Source organism: Mytilus galloprovincialis, chromosome 2 (genome assembly GCF_965363235.1).
Source record: "Mytilus galloprovincialis chromosome 2, xbMytGall1.hap1.1, whole genome shotgun sequence".
Taxonomy (NCBI): domain Eukaryota; kingdom Metazoa; phylum Mollusca; class Bivalvia; order Mytilida; family Mytilidae; genus Mytilus; species Mytilus galloprovincialis.
This window is the reverse complement of record NC_134839.1, coordinates 80,251,128-80,269,051: the sequence shown is the minus strand read 5'-3', so window position 1 is coordinate 80,269,051 and position 17,924 is coordinate 80,251,128. Positions and strand designations below refer to the sequence as shown.

Genomic DNA, 17,924 nt, shown 5'->3' with positions numbered 1-17,924 from the left:
AAAACTAAAAGAAAATCCTATTCATTTTAAATTAAAGGACCACTAGCTACGATATCTAAAACTTTAAAGTGTGATTTTGTTTTTTTCAATCATTAATGAAATAGATATAGTGAAATGATAACTCGCTTTTAGCAGCCAGTATGGTTCAATTTTGTCAAATAAAGCTAAAAATATTGATGATGAATTATTCACTTGCAAATGAATATTTCGATTTTATTGAATCCATAACTCATAAAATATCCATAAAATAAAAAAGTTAAAAAAGTTAAACTCTGTATAATGTTGTTTTCGACACTTGGAAGTTCTTTAAAAAGTTGTGTGTTTTGTGATTTGTCTTTATGCCTTAGTGTGTTTGTTTGTTACATATTTGTTTCTTTTTAAAGTTATTAAGAGTATAACACAATGTTGACTGTTGTTCCTATTTTGACATGTTTACCTTTTATGTCTGTTTGTTTTGTTGTTGTCAATATAATAAAATTTTATGCGACTGTCATACAAGTGAGGGGTTTGGATGGATATACAACTAGATTTAATTCACCATTTTCAACTTAGGAAAATAACTGTCCGAAGTCAGGAATATGACAGTTGTTGTTCATTCGTTTGGTGAGTTTTGATCTTTTTATTTTGCCATTTATTTAGGGACTTTCCGTTTTGGTCCTCGATATTGTTTGTCATTTTACTTTTTTCATATTACATGTAATTTCAAACAAGTAATTAACGGTCGTTTCATATTTATGATATATGTGCGTTTTGTAATTTTGTGATTTTGTTCAAATTATAATTTGTACAGACTTTATGAACAGGTTGTCAAGATCTGCTTACCCTTCCGTAGCATCTTAGATCACCCCCAGTTTTGGTAGGGTTCGGGTTGCTTAGTTTTTAGTTTTCTATGTTGTGTGTTGTGTACTTTTATTTGTCTGTTTGTCTTTTTGTTTTTTTGCCATGGCGTTGTCGATTTATTTTTTATCTATGAGTTTGACTGTCCCTCTGGTTTCTTTTATAATTGGGACACCCGTTTACTTTCATCAGGATAAACACATGTTTTTTTATGGCAAAATATACTGCAGACTGACATGAAGCATTGTCCTCTATCGAAATCAGGAATATGACAGTTCTTGTCTATTCGTTTTTGATGTGTTTTGTTATTTGATTATGGACTTTCCGATTAGATTTTCATCTAATTTCAGTATTTTTGTGATTTTACTTCTTTCTAATTCTACTTTTGAGGAAACTAATAAATATTTTCACATAGATATGATTCTACATAAATATTGAATCATGTTACGAATTAAAGGATAAGCTAAATAAAAGACAAAATTTGTATAAACCTATAACTTTTATCTTATATTTGTATATGTATTTGTATCAATAATTGGTCGGTGCTTGTTTCATTCTAAAGATTATTATGGGATATGCGTAGAGTATACTTCATAGCAGACTCGTGATTAAAATATGTTTAAGATGTAATTGTGCATCTGTATTTGACAAAAAATCTACAAATTAACCAATACATTTTCCTTTTTACCTACTTTTGAAAATGAAAAATACTTATGCACTTGCATGTCAAATGTGATTATCCTGACAACTATCTATTTCATTATTTCTACCTTTAATGTTTCGTTGTTACTTAAACATAAAACTAAACTTATTTTCAACGTTGTCTTACTCATTAATATTAGATACACTGAAAATGAAAAAAGGAAATGATATTACCGAATATTGAAGTTAAAAGGAAATCAATGAACAAAATAAATGAATAAACATGACTCCGGCATGCAACATCTTGATGTAATCAATAAGCAAAACACGTGTCATCTATAAACTAAGGATATATCTAAAACTTGATAAGGTATGTTGATCATAAAACGCTATTAATATCTAACAACTTTTTGTACAGAAAGTCTTGTGCATGTCTTTTTGCATTTATTTTCTGTGGAGCGTTAAATTTCTAAGTTTTCCATTTATTAATATGCAAATATGGCCCTCGTGAATACTGCACGCCCATGAGTTTCATAATTTATATTATGAATTGTCAGTATATGGATCACATATGTCTGCTAAAACTTAAGTTGTTATTCCCTCAAGCAATGATTGTCTTAAAAGATTTCGGCTTATGATTCTGTTAATGTTTTTTTTTTGGTTTTCAAACGAAAGTATTCTACGAATAGCGATATTAATGAAAAGTGTTCCAAAACACATTAAGTCTTTATATAGTGTTGTTATAACTGCTGGGTCTGCAATTTTTAAGGTGGACTGTCAGTTATCGATGTTAACCCGCCCAGGAAACAACTAAGGGTACAATTATAATTTTAAGTGACAATGTTTATGGATGATTGTACTGAAACGTTTTGTAAGCTTATTCCGGAAACAAGTATTCATTGCGCACGTTTAAACATTTAGTAGAAATACAATTCTGGGAGAAAATAAAACAATTTAGGTACACATTTATATGTGATTTCAATCTGACATAAAGCTCAACTGGGAAAAGGAACATAGTCATTGGTAACTTCGAAATCATTTTAAAATAATATAAAGGGACAGACATTATCAGAAATATTATAAGATATTTAGCTTTTATACTATTTTATTCTGTTTCGGCAATTTTTGAACATTAAGAATTATAATCTCTTAACATTTATATTGTCCAGATTTGTATATGTGATAGCTTATTTCAACAATGGATTTCTTGATAGTGCTTGTCTATTTTGTAAACTTTTATAATATGTTTAATTCGATGATTGATATACGTCGTAACGTGCGGATTAAAAAGTGTTTAAGCTATTATCAATATTACTTTGTCTGAGTGGTCTAAATAGTTACCAGTTAACTTCTTTTTTCAGAATATATATACAGGTTTCAGCCTTTAAAAAAAAGAAGATGTGGTATGATTGCCAATGAGACAACTATCCACAAAAGACCAAAATGACACAGACATTAACAACTATAAGTCACCGTACTGCCTTCAACAATAAGCAAAGCCCATAACGCATAGTGAGCTATAAATGGCCCCGATAAGACAATGTAAAACAATTCAAACGAGAAAACTAACGGCCTTATCTATATAAAAAAAATGAACCTTGACTGAGAAAAAGATAAAAGAAAAATAGGTCTGACTCGGATAAGGACAGTCTATTTCTTAGTGGTCTAAATAGTTATCAGTTAACTTCTTTTTTTTCAGAATATATATACATGTTTCAGCCTAGACGGCCTTGACTGAGAAAAAGATAAAGTCTGACTCGGATAAGGACAGTCTATTCTAACATCTGATATTTTCATACAGTGCTAATTAAGGGTGCAATAGTGTCAATAAAAACTCGCACTGCAAACTATAAAATAATTTCAATTTTAACATAAAATCCAAAAAAAAAAAGGTTTCTTGATATTTGAATGTGTGTTTGCATTTATGAAAGGGAGATTAGTGTTTACGTCCAGACTACCTTATACGTTAAAGCATATCTTACATCTGCAATTGTCTTGAATAATTTGTTTTAAAATACTTACATTTCTTCGATATTTTTTAGCCAAAATGCTAGTAATAATGACCACATTTTAAATCTACGGAATTGTACTTAATCTTAATAACTAAGCAAGTGTTTACATTAACATTAAAATAGTCACCACCGACCAGTACTTAAAATATAATACAAATGATGACATATTTTTATACACAATGACTAAGATCACTAAATCATCTTTTTTTCTTACCATTTTTGTTGTCTCATTGATATGGTTTTCAATCACCTTAATGATACTAATGTTTCATGAAGATCATATTCACAGACAATATTTAAGAGATAATTTAAAAATTCAAGAATCACTAGAATCAAGGGACCATTTCAAACTAGTTCATAACAAACAACCTCTAAAAGTTGATGCATTTGTAAGTCCTGAAGTAAGGAGACCGTTATTGAAAACACCCAAAATGAAGTCACCACCAAAGAATAAAGTTCCTTCTCGATTTCTACATCAACAACTTCAACCCCCAAAACAAAAATTTGAAAGCCGCCGATTAAGCAATAAATCTTCAGTAAAGGAGCATGTGGATGCCGGCTTGAAATTTACAGAGACAAAATTAAAGAAAAACAATGTTAATGAGAACCCAAATGTTTATGTAATCCCAGATAGTGAATGGAAAAGATTACAACATTTAGACGTCATTGCTTCGATGGATGCACCAGGTAAGTTAGATAAAGGCAAACGTAGTATACCGCTGATCAAATGTCATCAATCGATTTAGAGAAAACAAATTCAGATTATAAACTAAAACCGAGGGAAACACATCAACTATAAGAGGTAAAAAACACAATGGAACAACAGACACTAAAGCGAAACAAAAACAAACGCCAACTCAACATACATAGAAACGAACTATTTGATAACAACTGCCTTATTCCTGACTTGGTATAGGCCATTTTGAGAACAAATGGTGTGTTAAATCTGTTTTAATGGCTAACATTCTGTAATCGAAATATTATAGTACCGTACTTGCAACATATAATATAAAAAAAAGAAGATGTGGTATGATTGCCAATGAGACAACTCTCCACAAAAGACCAAATGACACAGAAATTAACTACTATAGGTCATCGTACTCTATTCAGCAATGAACAAAGCCCATACCGTATAATCACCTATAAAAGGATACGAGTTGACAAATGTAAAACAGTTCAACAACAAAAATTAACGGTTTTGCTTGTTTTTTTGGTTTGTTAATGATAAGCATACTTTTGTGTATATATATTAACTAATTTAAAATTAAACAATTTTGACAGCACCTCCAATTTTAAGTATTAAAGGAGAACAGGCAAAATGTTTCAAAAATTCAAATTCAGACTTCAATTAATTTTCTTATAATCTTCGTTTCTTATTCACATTATTATTTATTATTTATTTGTAATCCTTTAAGGTGAGATGGGTAATGCTGTAAGAGTTAATGTCACTAAACTAGCTCCAGATGAGAGGTCACAGTATGATAGATTGTACAAACTAAATGGATTTAATCAGTATGTAAGTGATATGATATCGTATCACAGAAGACTGGCAGATATTAGAAATCCACAGTAAGTTTTAAATCCAAGATTATGTAAGTGATATGATATCGTATTACAGACAACTGGTAGATATTAGAAATCCATAGCTGTAAGTTTTAAATCCAAGATTATGTAAGTGATATGGTATCGTATCACACAAGGCTGGCAGATATAAGAAATCCACAGTAAGTTTCAAATCCAATATGCTTTGTCAAAAGCATTGTTTAAAGTTGAAAAAAAAGAAATTCCGTCTACGTCTAGAAGGATTTGCTGAACATCTTTTACGTCCACGTCTAGAAGGTTGTGTAAAATACCTTTATAACAAAAAGGACTAATAGATAATAGAAAATTTAATATTTGTATAAGATATTCATGATAAATTCATTACCATAATGACAGTTCAAAAACTTAATGATGTTCAAAATATAGATGTTGCTAAATGATGAAGTAGAAACTCACGGCTACCTTTCAATTATTTAATTGCACTTTTAGTAAAGAAAATATTACGCTTATAGCTAGGAAAATACAGTATGGATATTTAAAACGTATGATAAGTATATCTTATATAAGAACTTTGATAATAATGACGACACTACCAACAACAATTGTGTAGAAACTTTAAATTTCATAATTACACTGTAAATTACTAAAATCAGTTACATCAATGATAATGTAGAGACTTGCACAAATTACAATTTCATTTCAGACACTTGTAATAATATAAACGTAAACATACAGATCAAAACTCGCAGTATGTCAGTAACACTATATAATTTTACAATCAAACACTTATATCAATGACAATTTATACACTTCCAGCAATGACAATGGAGAGACTTACATGGATCATAATGTTAATAATGACAATTACAATTCAGACACTTGCAATGATTTGTAGATATATGCGTTAACATTAACAGCAATGAAAGAGGAACAAATTTAAAGACATTTGTTTTAAACTAATCCATTTTAGATGTAAAGCAAAACTTTATCCAAAAGATCTTCCTAATACAAGTGTAATAATTTGTCTCCATAATGAGGCTTGGTCGGTTTTACTGCGTACTGTCCACAGTATTTTGAACCGGTCGCCACCAAATCTGATACATGAAATAATTCTGGTAGACGACTTTTCAGATTTAGGTAGGTACTTAGTAACCGTATTTACATCCATTTCACCATAAGAATGTGCATTAAACGTTCTAAAAACATAAAAACATTTATGTCTCGACAGTGTGACATGCATATTGAGTCATATTGACAATGATTACACATACATGCAAAAACACTCCAGGCTAAATGAATGTAATACTGTTCTTTGTGTGAAATACTACAAGATGTCCTTTTATTGACACTATTATTGTTAAACTAACCAAATACTACATAAAATGACTAAAAACATCAAGTACTTGTTATTGAATCATTCGTGTACTACAATGACTTAATTGAACTATGATGAAAACTTACTGAAATAAAAAAAAATGTCGACATACATTTTCCTCTATAATTTTTCAATAAGAGAACACAGGTTGCATTTACATTAGATATATTTTATCAACAGAAATTCAATTAGAATTGAAAAGTAGCAACGCCTAGAACTGAAAACATAATTTTGCACTGTCTTTGAGCGAAAAGGAAATTAAGGGGTAAAACAAACATTCAGAGAACATCTTTGTTACCGCTTATTTAATACCTATAAAAGAATCATGGCCATGTCCTACTTGTTTTAACGCTCAAAACTTAGTCAAAGGTAATTAAAAAAAGGATTTTTACCAATTCAAAATAATGTTTGAAATGATAAAATTGAGAATTGAAACGGGGAATGTGTCTAAGAGGCATCAATTGATTCACCTACTTTAAGATAAACATTACTTGATCTGGATCTGGATATTTCTTAATGAATCTATAAAAAGGGCATGTTTTTACACACTGTCTTCAACATCAGCGTATTTCAAAAAGTATATTAAAAAGCATAGTAACATTCAAATTCAAAAATGTTCGTTGACGTTGAATTCTGACGCCGTTAATTACAAATTTAATGGTGGTTTTATTCGGGTCGTTATATTTTTACAACCAAGAATACCATATTTTGTATTTTAATTAATCTTGAGTAATTTAAACAAATCTGATGCCAATAGTTTTGCGAATGGAAACGGCCAAATGGGGAAGGTGTCAAAGAGACATAAACTGACCAAGAAGGGGCGTATGACATTTGCGCCGATTTTTAAAATGCTCATTCTTTCATTTGCGCAGATTTCATTTTTTTTTTTTTCATTTGCGGCGATTTTATATTTGTTCCTATAATTGAATTTACTGTTCAACATAGGTGAATAAATACTGGCCTCGAAAGGTCAGTACAAATGATCGCAAGAAAGGTAAATTAATTTTTTCTACACACCTCAATCTTGAATGTCTTTGCAGTGATATATATCTGCAATATTCATATATGGAACTTTTAAGTGCTGTCCGAAATACTTTTATCAGTTATATACTTTACACGGATGTAAATACGTAAACTACGTACCTGTAAGTTACGCCCACTTACCAGCGAAAGATGAACAGTGCTATGAAGTGATAAGGAAAATAATTTACGATATCTGCACTCAAAACCAACTTTTCTTTGGGTCGAGGTTATGCTTACTGGCTTTGAACAAGCAATGCTTAACGTAATTTTGGATGCTTATCCACAATGTAGAATAGATTGCTGTCGTTTTCATCTGGCTTAGAACTGGTGGAGGAAAAAATAAATTTGTTGGGCTGAGCACAGAGTATATAGACAAATTAAGTGACATTGGTAAATGGCTATCCCAATATTAATTGATTGACAATTCATAACATTTGTACAACTGGCTGACGGAAGAGGTCTATGATGATAAGTGGAAAATAACATTACCTGTAGTTTACCTGTAAAAAAATCGACACAAATGAAATGTAGATCGGCGCAAATGCAAAACACCGCCAATAAGGGGACAAAACATAAAAGATACACCCGTTAATCGATATTTTTTATTGCAGCACATTTGAAGAAACCATTAGACGATTATATGGCAACACTGAAAAAAGTAAAAGTATTACACACGAAAAAACGAGAAGGATTGGTGCGAGCCAGACTACTAGGGTATTCTATTACTACAGGAGATACTCTCACATTTCTTGATTCTCATGTTGAGTGCTTTCCAGGTAAGTTTCCAATGTTTCAAAATTCAAACAAGTATTTAAGTTTAATTTTAATGAAATCTATAAGCTTTCCCTAAAAATATTAATCGACCAAGGAAATGTATCTCTTACATTCTCCGTCTAGAAAATGCAACATGTTTATTGCGTATATTTGTAGATTAATCTGTTATTTCAGTTAAACGATCAAACATCAGAATGTGTTATTCGAGAGATTGATTTAATTGAACCGGACTTTATTTACACCCATTACTAACAAAATGTGTAAATACTGAAATTGTGAACATTTCTGTGTTACTTTTTTCAATCTGCTTTAAGAATATCACTGTTTAAAAATATTTGTTTTCGATAACAAAAGGTACAAAAGAGATTCTGCACTTGAATATACTAGTACCTATATATGACAGTCGATACTCGCGGACGAGGACGGTGTATATTATTTAAAATAGTTTTTAAAAGTAGTCTCCAAAATATATATTTTTATATCATTTAATATTTTTACATTAAAAACAATGTAAAAGATTTGTAATTTATCACTTATACCACCAATTTAGTACACAAGCTGTGTTAACATAACAGAAATGTTAATTCGTATACATTAAGCCACCTTAATAAGTGGCAGTACCCAACAGTGTGCCCCTATATTCTAGCTTGGAAATGGGAATAAAAAGCATGCACATATAAATCAGTAAAAAGATTAAGTTTCTAATATATAAAAAAAAGCCAACAGTAATATACCGCTGTTCAAAACTCATAAATCGATAGAAAAAAAAAAACAAATCCGGGTTACAAACTAAAACTGAGGGAAATGCATTAAATATAAGAGGAGAACAACGACACAACATAAAAATGTAACACACTCAGAAACGAACTAAACATTAGACAAAATCCGATGAGAATAACAAACATAACATCAAAACTAAATATGGGATTTGGGATAGAAAAGTACCGTGACACGTCTTATATTAATGTGAATTCACACTCAAATATAAGAGGAAACAAACGATACAAAAGAAACACAACGTTGAAATGTAACACACACAGAAACGAACTATAATACAACAATCGCCATATGCCTGACTTGGTACAGGACATTTTTTAAAGAAAAAAATGGTGGATTGAACCTGGTTTTGTGGCATGCCAAACCTCCCGCTTAATGGCAATGTTAAATATAACATTAAAATGACAACACAACATTACAGGGCTACAATACAAATAAATAGGAGCACATATTGGACAAAGAAACACACGAATAATAGTTAACAAAAAGGCACCAGGTTTATAATTTAATACACCAGAAGTGCTTTTCGTCCACACAAGACTTACTAGTGACGCCCAGATACAAAAGTTCGAAAGCCAAGACAAGTACAAAGTTGAACAGCACTGAAAATTGTGCCAAATACGGCTAGGGTTTTCTGCTTGGTATAAAACATCCTTTTTATTTAGAATAATTTATACTTTTTTGCAAACAGTAAATATTATAAAATGACTAGATCTATATAAAAGATATTCATGATAAAACTGAAGTATTAACTAATTACAGAAAAACAAACCGGATACATTACATAAACCAACATAATCCAACCCAGAAAATAGACACACCCGAATTATTCAAGGCATCAAAGCAAAAAATGACGTCACATTTGAATTTTTAAAACAGGACACAAAAAATGACGTCACATTTGAATTTTTAAAACAGGACACAAAAAATGACGTCACATTTGAATGACTAAAACTATTTGTCAACAATAAGATAGAATTAGGATTGATTTAAGATTATTTTTGTACTAAAAACTGATATTACATTAAATAACAATGAAAATTGCAATACTTATTAATATCAAACTGAGGTAACAATTATACAATTAACTATATTCTATGTCTGGTTATTCTTAATCAAACTGCAAACGTACTACATCGTATAAATTACGTTGAACCAAATCAAAACTTATAAATGAAGGCGGTGATTAATTTTCTTTATCATAACACATGCATATAACAGAAAAGACATCAAGACATTTGACAAAATCCGATGAAAATTACATATATACCATCAAAACTAAAAACATGAATTTTGAATAGAAAAGTACCGTAACACGCCTTATAGCAATGCGAATGCACACTCAGTAAAACAGTCAAAATCGGGAATAAGTCACGTTCGGTAATATAAGATGACGTAATGACAAACCACAATCTTACATGTGGTAAAAACTGTCCTTAGTTAGTTTGGACAAAGACACATCGTATAACTTTATTAAATTATGTGGCATTTTACAGGTTGGTTAGAACCATTGTTAGACAGAGTACATACTGACCCTACTGTTGCAGTAGCTCCTCTTATTCCTATCATTAGCAGTGATAGCTTCAGCAGTCAAAAATCGGTGGCTTCTCTCGTTGCAGTAGGGGGGTTTGATATTGAAAAAATGACATTTAATTGGAATAATATACCCCGAACACAAAGGCAACAGCGACAAAACGCGGCTGATCCACAGAAGTGAGTATTTGGTCAGTGGTTAATATTTTTTCTAAGTGAATGTTCACTTTTCTAACATCTATTGCCAACTGTTCATATTTTAACAATGAGTTTAATGTATGCAAATTGTGTAAAAAAGATGTTACTACTTTTTCTGTAGATATCATTTGCTCAAGATGTTTGTCACGCGTGGACTATCTCGAATGCATCTATCCCATTGAACTCAAAATAAAAGATACGACAGGTACAGTTAAGTCTGCCTTATAATATCCATATACATTTAGAAATTTAGAAAAGGGTCCTTTGAGAACAACAGTTTGTGATTTTTCCATTTCTATATAGCAACATTCCAGTCGGTTGCATTTAATGTCTTGATTATCTTGATAGTCGGTTGCTGCATACAAAGACGCTATTAAACCAAGATTTGCAAGTGGTGTTTTCTTATGTTGTGCTGTTATACCACTGTCCCAGGTTAGGGAAAGGTTGGGATCCCGCTAACATGTTTAACCCCGCCACATTATTTATGTATGTGCCTGTCCCAAGTCAGGAACCTATATTTCAGAGGTTGTCGTTTGTTTATGTGTAAAATATTTGTTTTTTGTTTTTTGTTTTTCGTTCATTTTTTTTTTATAGAAATAAGGCTGTTAGTTTTCTCGTTTGAATTGTTTTACATTGTCATATCGGGGCGATTTATAGCTGACTATGCGGTATAGGCTTTGCTTATTGTTGAAGGCCGTACGGTGACCTATAGTTGTTAATGTCTGTGTCATTGTGGTCTCTTGGGGACAGTTGTCTCATTGGCAATCATACCACATCTTCTTTTTAAAGTTTGAATTGTTCCTTCGAAAATTATACAGACGAGTTGGTTGACTGTTGTAGAAAATTAGTATTTGTTTCACAGAGGACGACAGTTACGTTCCGATTGTCTTAACCATTACCCAATCATCTTTGTACTTATATAAACAATGCGGTGGCTGTCACACGTAGAATCACACTATTGCAGCAATAAAACTATTGATCTTACTTTGATTTGAATATTTTGCTTTGTACTTTATAAATTTTTCAATGTCTGTATTATTTGTATCGATCAGTCTTTGGTGGATATTTGTCTCATTGTCAATCAAACCATATCTCCTTATTTTAATATTGTCTATAATTTGTCACGAAAACATGTTTTAATTCAATTTAACATTCAGGAAAGTTTCGTGGTCAGAAAATTTACTTTACCGATTGTTTACATAGTTAATGGCATTTACCAATCTGCAATATAACAATTAAATATGTATTCATGAAAACAAAATATTCATTCAAAATATCAAAATATTCATTCATAAAATCAAAATATTCATTCATTAAATCAAAATATTCATTTAAAATCAAAATATTTATTCATAAAATCAAAATATTCATTCATAAATAAATATATCCATTTATAAAATCAAAATATTCATTCTTAGCATCAAACTATTCATTCATTAAATCAGAATATTCATTCATATAATCAAAATATTCATTCATATAATCAAAATATTCAATCATTAAATTCATAAAATTAAAATGTTTATTCATAAAATCCCAATATTCTTTCATCAAACCAAAAGATTTATTTAAAAAAATCAAAATATTTATTCATTTAATCAAAATATTAATTCATAAAATTAAAAATATTCATTTATTAAATCAAAATATTCATTCATATAATCAAAATATGCATTCATTAAATCAAATTATTCATTCAAAAAATCTAAATATTCATTCATTAAATCAAAATATGCATTCATTAAATCAAAATATTCATTCATATAATCAAAATATTCATTCATTAAATCAAATTATTCATTCAAAAAATAAAAGTATTCATTCATGTAATCAAAATATTCATTCATTGAATCAAAATATTCATTCATAAAATCAAAATAATCATTCAAAAAATCAAAATATGCATTCAGAAAATTAAGATATTCATTTATAAGATCAAAATATTCATTCTTAAAATCTAAATATTTAAAGTTCATTCACTCAAATTATTTTTGACATTTTTACCTGTTATATCTTTTTGTTTTGATCATACATTGTCCTCAACATAATGAAATTGAGAGGTTTAGCTAGCTATAAAACCAGGTTAAATCCACCATTTTCAACATCAGAAAATGCCTGTTCCAAGCCAGGAATATGAAAGTTTTATCAATTCGTTTGATGTGTTTGAGCTTTTGAATTAACCATTTGATTAGAGACTTTACATCAGAAAATGCCTGTTCCAAGACAGGAATATGAAAATTTTATCAATTCGTTTGATGTGTTTGAGCTTATGATTTTACCATTTGATTAGAGAATTTACATCAGAAAATGCCTGTTCCAAGACAGGAATATGAAAATTTTATCAATTCGTTTGATGTATTTGAGCTTTTGATTTTACCATTTGATTAGAGACTTTACGTTTTGATTTTACCATTTGATTAGAGACTTTACGTTTTGGATTTTACTTGGTGTTCGGTACTGTTGTTATTTGACTTTTTGTTAATTTCAGATCACCAACAATGGCAGGCGGTTTATTTACTATCTCCAGAGATTTCTTTACAAAAATAGGAACATACGATGAAGGCATGAATATTTGGGGAGGAGAAAATTTAGAAATATCATTCCGGGTATGTAAAACTTACTTCTTCTATGGTCATTCATACCGGAAAAGGTAACAGAAATCAACTAAAAATACTGGTCACATGAACAAACAATATTGAACTCCTCCGAGATAGAAAAAAAATATCCCTAGACAGATAAACAAACCCGAACAAAACATGATCCGTATAGCCTACCTTGGAACAGACACAACATGGTGGAGTTAAAACAGTTTACATACACACAAGTAGGGCATTGGAAATCGAATGTATTTCGTGTAGTGCAAAATCTGTCAACAACTTGCTTATTTAACATGTTGGTTTTTTTAATCACACAAAGTCTTTTACTTATATGAATTGATTGTTTATGAAAAACAATACCATAGGTTTGCCTCAAAAATACTTTTGGTTAAGAATAGTATTCTTTAAATGTAAGATCGAATAAGTCTTTAAGGTTTGAGGTTATGTTGTCATTAATACATCAAGTTTTTGAAACCGATACTTTTTCACACCATCAGACCACATTTTCTAGATAAGGTATATTCGCATGTACATACCTTGATCAACAAGTTGATGTTTCAGAAACAAATAATTCAAAATCCTACAAAACGTGCGCAATTGTTTGTATTTATAACTTCTCAAATGATTTGCCATATTAGCAAACTACAATGTTAATAAGAAAAACAATCGGCCTCTAATCTTGCTGTTTAAATTTAAGTTTCTTTATATTTAACAGAGTTTAGTGTAACGTCAATTTACATTCAACCAGTACACATTCAATTAGAATAATCATACAAAAATAAATTTTGCTTTCAAGGTTTGGATGTGTGGTGGTAGCCTAGAAATCCATCCTTGTTCGGCTGTAGCTCATATATTTAGAGCAGTTAGTCCTTACAAATGGGGTTCGACGCCAATTTTTGAGACCTTACGTCATAATTCTGTTCGTGTTGCGGAGGTGTGGATGGATGATTATAAAGACTATTACTATGGAACTCTCAACTTCAATTTGGTGAGTTAATTATAACAGATAATCAAAATAAAACAAAAATATTCAAGATAAACTCTTGAAATTCACATTTTAAAACAATTTTAAGTAAAGAGGATTTTCTAGATTTCATTTGATGCTGTGTCATTTAGTTATTTGATTTTGCCATGTGTTTATAGACTTTCCGAATTGATTTTCCTCTGAGTTCAGTATTTTTGTGATTTTACTTTTTACATACACTATTTCACCACGACGTAAGACAGAACAGCAAAGGCACATGCAAACGAATATGACAAAATATTTTAGATCTTTTTAACAACATATCATATTAATTTCGTTTCAAATTTATCTATTTGTGCTTTCAATAATAAAAGGGGAATTTAAAATAGCTTGCTTTTCCATACAGGGTAACTTCGGTGACATATCCTCAAGAAAAGAATTACGAAAGAAATTGAACTGTCACAGTTTTGATTGGTATGTGAAGAACGTTTATCCTACAATAAAACTGCCAAAGAGAGCTCTTTTTGTAGGGGAGGTAATATCTAAAATTCAGTAGAAAGACCGTTGTTCATAATTGCATTAAGAAAATATTTTTTTACTGACATCTCACAGAACAGGAATAAATATAGATGTAGCAGATACTACAAACAACAACCGTAAAGAACTAATGATTTATAATCCCCGAGCAGTCTCACTATATAATTATCAGTAACGATTTAAAGAGTAGAAGTATTACATGTTATTTTTTTTTATGTTGAAAATACTCGTAAAGATTACAAAGAGAGATTTAAAAAAGGAAGATGTGGATCTTCCTTCAAAATTCAATAATAACGTACATCAATTTACAGCTGAAGAGTTTTCTAGCACCTTCTGTTTGTATGGATTCCATGGGTGGTGGACACAGTACTACAATAGAAGTCCAAGGACAGCCTTGTCATGGAGGAGGCGGAAATCAGGTAAATCATGGTAATCAGAAAAAATATTGTGATTATCAGTTTGGTCCATCTCTAAATGCTATTTTTGTGAACCTTTTTAACATCTGTGTGGAAGATTGGATACTAGTTTTGAGTTTTGCACATAATTATTATATTTTAAATGCAATCACTTCGACATCATTTTCAGAATTATACACAGTGAAATTGGTGAATGTACTCCCATATGTCATTGGAATTGATCATTATGTATTATCCCACTAATTAAGCTTACGCACGTATCCAATTTGTCAAATGTTTTGGTAAAGTTCAAAACATTGCATGGTTGTTTTATTCATTAGCTAAAGTGTTTTGTTCATCTTTTATTCTGGTTTTTTTTAATCATTCGGAAACATAATGATTGGTAGAAGTTAATCAATGCATGTTTAATTACATTTTTGTTTGTAGTTCTTCAGATTAACAGCTGATGGCAGGATAGAAAGAAATAGTGCGTGTCTTGATTTTAATTCCAAAAATAAAACGCTTCATTTCATTCGTTGTGATGGAGGATCAACTCAAACTTGGCAATTTACAAAGGTAAACACATGTTCAAATGTTTTAAATGTGTAAATCTTTTAATTTTGTCATTGTATGATGGCAACATAACGTTCATTGATATAAAAAGATGTGGTACGAGTGCCAATGAGACAACTCTTTCATCCAGGTCACAATTTATAAAGGTAAACCATTTTAAAAGTATGGTCTTCAGCACAGAGCCTTTGCTCACACCGAACAGCAATCCAATACTGGGTTAAAAACCTTGATGAAAGCTATTTTCAAAAGTTAACAACAATCAAGCGGTTAATGTTTCAGTTTTCAGTAAAATTTTAAACGTTAATTTTGATAAATTCGAATTAGCTAGTTTGTTAACAACTAAAACTGAAGCTCGATAATAAGAGTCAAAGAGCTTAAGGGGGCTCGCGGGTCTAAATCATTTTTTTAAATTTAATATAGGATTTCTATATATTTTTCTATAAATGAACTTTATCTTATACTTAATAGAAAAATGAAATAAAAAAATGGGGTAACCGTTCATTTACGCTCACAATCTGCCTTCGAAAGAAGCATACATTTTTGTTAATGTCCTTTTTTTCTGTTGAACTAATAGGCGAAATAGCTGTAAGATAGAAATAAAAAAATAACTAAATTACAGAAATTATTTAGTTTATGTACAGCTTATTCGAAAACAACAATAAAAAATATAGGTCACCGATGAGTTAAAAAACATATTTCAATTTTAATGCCAAAAAAATGGCATTTTTGCACCAAAGGGAGATAATCTGGAGCTTTTTCAATGATATCTACATTTTAAAAGTCATCTGGGGCCAACAAGAATTGATTTTTTGGAATGATTTTAGTACCATATGATAAAGTAACAACTACTAAGGTAATAAATAAAATTTGTAATGAAAAATAAATGTTTAATTTTTTTCTGAAAATCTTATACCCGCGAGCCTCCTTAAATGACTTGTCGGAGACAAACTTGGAAAGTTTTATCTATAAGAAAAGGAAGGAATAAGATACTATAAATATGGCAATTAATTACCATAAGTCGAAGAACTTTAAACCATAATACGAGCAAAAGACAAACAAATAAAATACGTATAGAAGTCAACAAAACATCAACAGAAAAATGAAAATTGAGCAGAACAAACCTTTCAGGAAAAACCAGGGCACTCAGTTATGTTTTATCATTTGATTTTGCCATTCGATTAGGGACTTTCCGTTTTAAATTTTCCTCGGAGTTCAGTATTTTTGTGATTTTTACTTTTTACCCCATAGTTCGCATATGACAGTTGTTGTAATTCTCTTTTAAAAATAAAGATTGATGAATTACATCTATTGATAAAGTCTTATACGTTTCATTTTGTCAGGTTTTATGAACCTACCTTCTGAATTTACCCTGGAGCTCCGTATTTTTGTTAATACTTTTTGACTAAGTAAAATACAAAGCGGATTTGTAAATGTATTTTGTTTTATCCGAAAGACAACACCAAAAGCTTCAAACATAAAATCGTCAGACAATAAAACATATTCGAATGTGAGCATTTAGGAGATGGATTTTTCAATATTCAAAAATATAATACATAAAATGTTGATCAAATTAAAGCAGAAAGAGAATACTTAGTTATATCTAAATTGTTAGGCTAATACTATAATAACTAACTTAAAGATTAATTGTATATCTTTCAGGATCAACAAATTAAACTACAGTTATGGGATCTCTGTCTGGAACTTATATCAAACAGACGTACACTTGCAATGAACAATTGTGAAGCGATTCCAAAGCAACAATGGGCGTGGACCAAGAAGTATATATAATGAAATAATAAAAAAAATCAATACCATAGATTATATAAAGGCCAAACAATTACTTAATACAGCAAAATGCATTGATTGTGTATATAAAGGTAATAGCTTTGGTCAGCATGCTTGCAAGCTGAACCGTAAAACCATAATTAGGTTAGTTATACTACCCTCCTTTCGGAATAGTTCATTTTAATAAGAAAAGTGTGTATGGAGAAGGTGATCTGGGTATCTGTCAAGATAGTCCGAAACTGTTATGACATCTGAAAGCCTTTTAGCATTTCTTTGGGTTCCAACGGCACTACACAAGTCATAAAAAAGGATCATCAGACGTCACAGCAATCTTGGAATCATAGCCCTACACAATTCACT

At 30.3% G+C, this 17,924-nt stretch overlaps 1 protein-coding gene across 4 annotated transcripts; it reads left to right on the top strand.

Moving 5' to 3' along the window:
• The first annotated feature begins 516 nt into the window (after positions 1 to 516).
• LOC143064523 (polypeptide N-acetylgalactosaminyltransferase 5-like) lies at positions 517 to 17,593 on the top strand. 4 transcript variants are annotated; one of them, XM_076237397.1, is made up of 12 exons: positions 517 to 603; positions 3,179 to 4,178; positions 4,907 to 5,060; positions 6,004 to 6,170; positions 8,043 to 8,207; positions 10,479 to 10,695; positions 13,202 to 13,319; positions 14,107 to 14,298; positions 14,681 to 14,809; positions 15,123 to 15,230; positions 15,654 to 15,782; positions 17,439 to 17,593. In XM_076237397.1, the coding sequence occupies exons 2-12, from the start codon at positions 3,671 to 3,673 to the stop codon at positions 17,565 to 17,567; spliced, it is 2,016 nt and encodes a 671-aa protein (XP_076093512.1). In that variant the 5' UTR covers positions 517 to 603; positions 3,179 to 3,670; the 3' UTR covers positions 17,568 to 17,593. The 4 variants fall into 4 exon arrangements, with proteins under 4 accessions (XP_076093512.1, XP_076093511.1, XP_076093513.1 ...); XM_076237396.1 differs by lacking the exon at positions 517 to 603 and adding an exon at positions 651 to 1,849; XM_076237398.1 differs by lacking the exons at positions 517 to 603; positions 14,681 to 14,809 and adding an exon at positions 651 to 1,849.
• The last annotated feature ends 331 nt before the right edge of the window (positions 17,594 to 17,924 follow it).

Coding starts and splice junctions, on each gene's coding strand:
- LOC143064523 (XM_076237397.1), top strand. CDS start 3,671: ATGACTAAGATCACTAAATCATCTTTTTTTCTTACCATTTTTGTTGTC. Junction 4,179..4,906: donor TGCTTCGATGGATGCACCAG/GTAAGTTAGATA, acceptor TAATCCTTTAAG/GTGAGATGGGTAATGCTGTA. Junction 14,810..15,122: donor GAGCTCTTTTTGTAGGGGAG/GTAATATCTAAA, acceptor ATCAATTTACAG/CTGAAGAGTTTTCTAGCACC.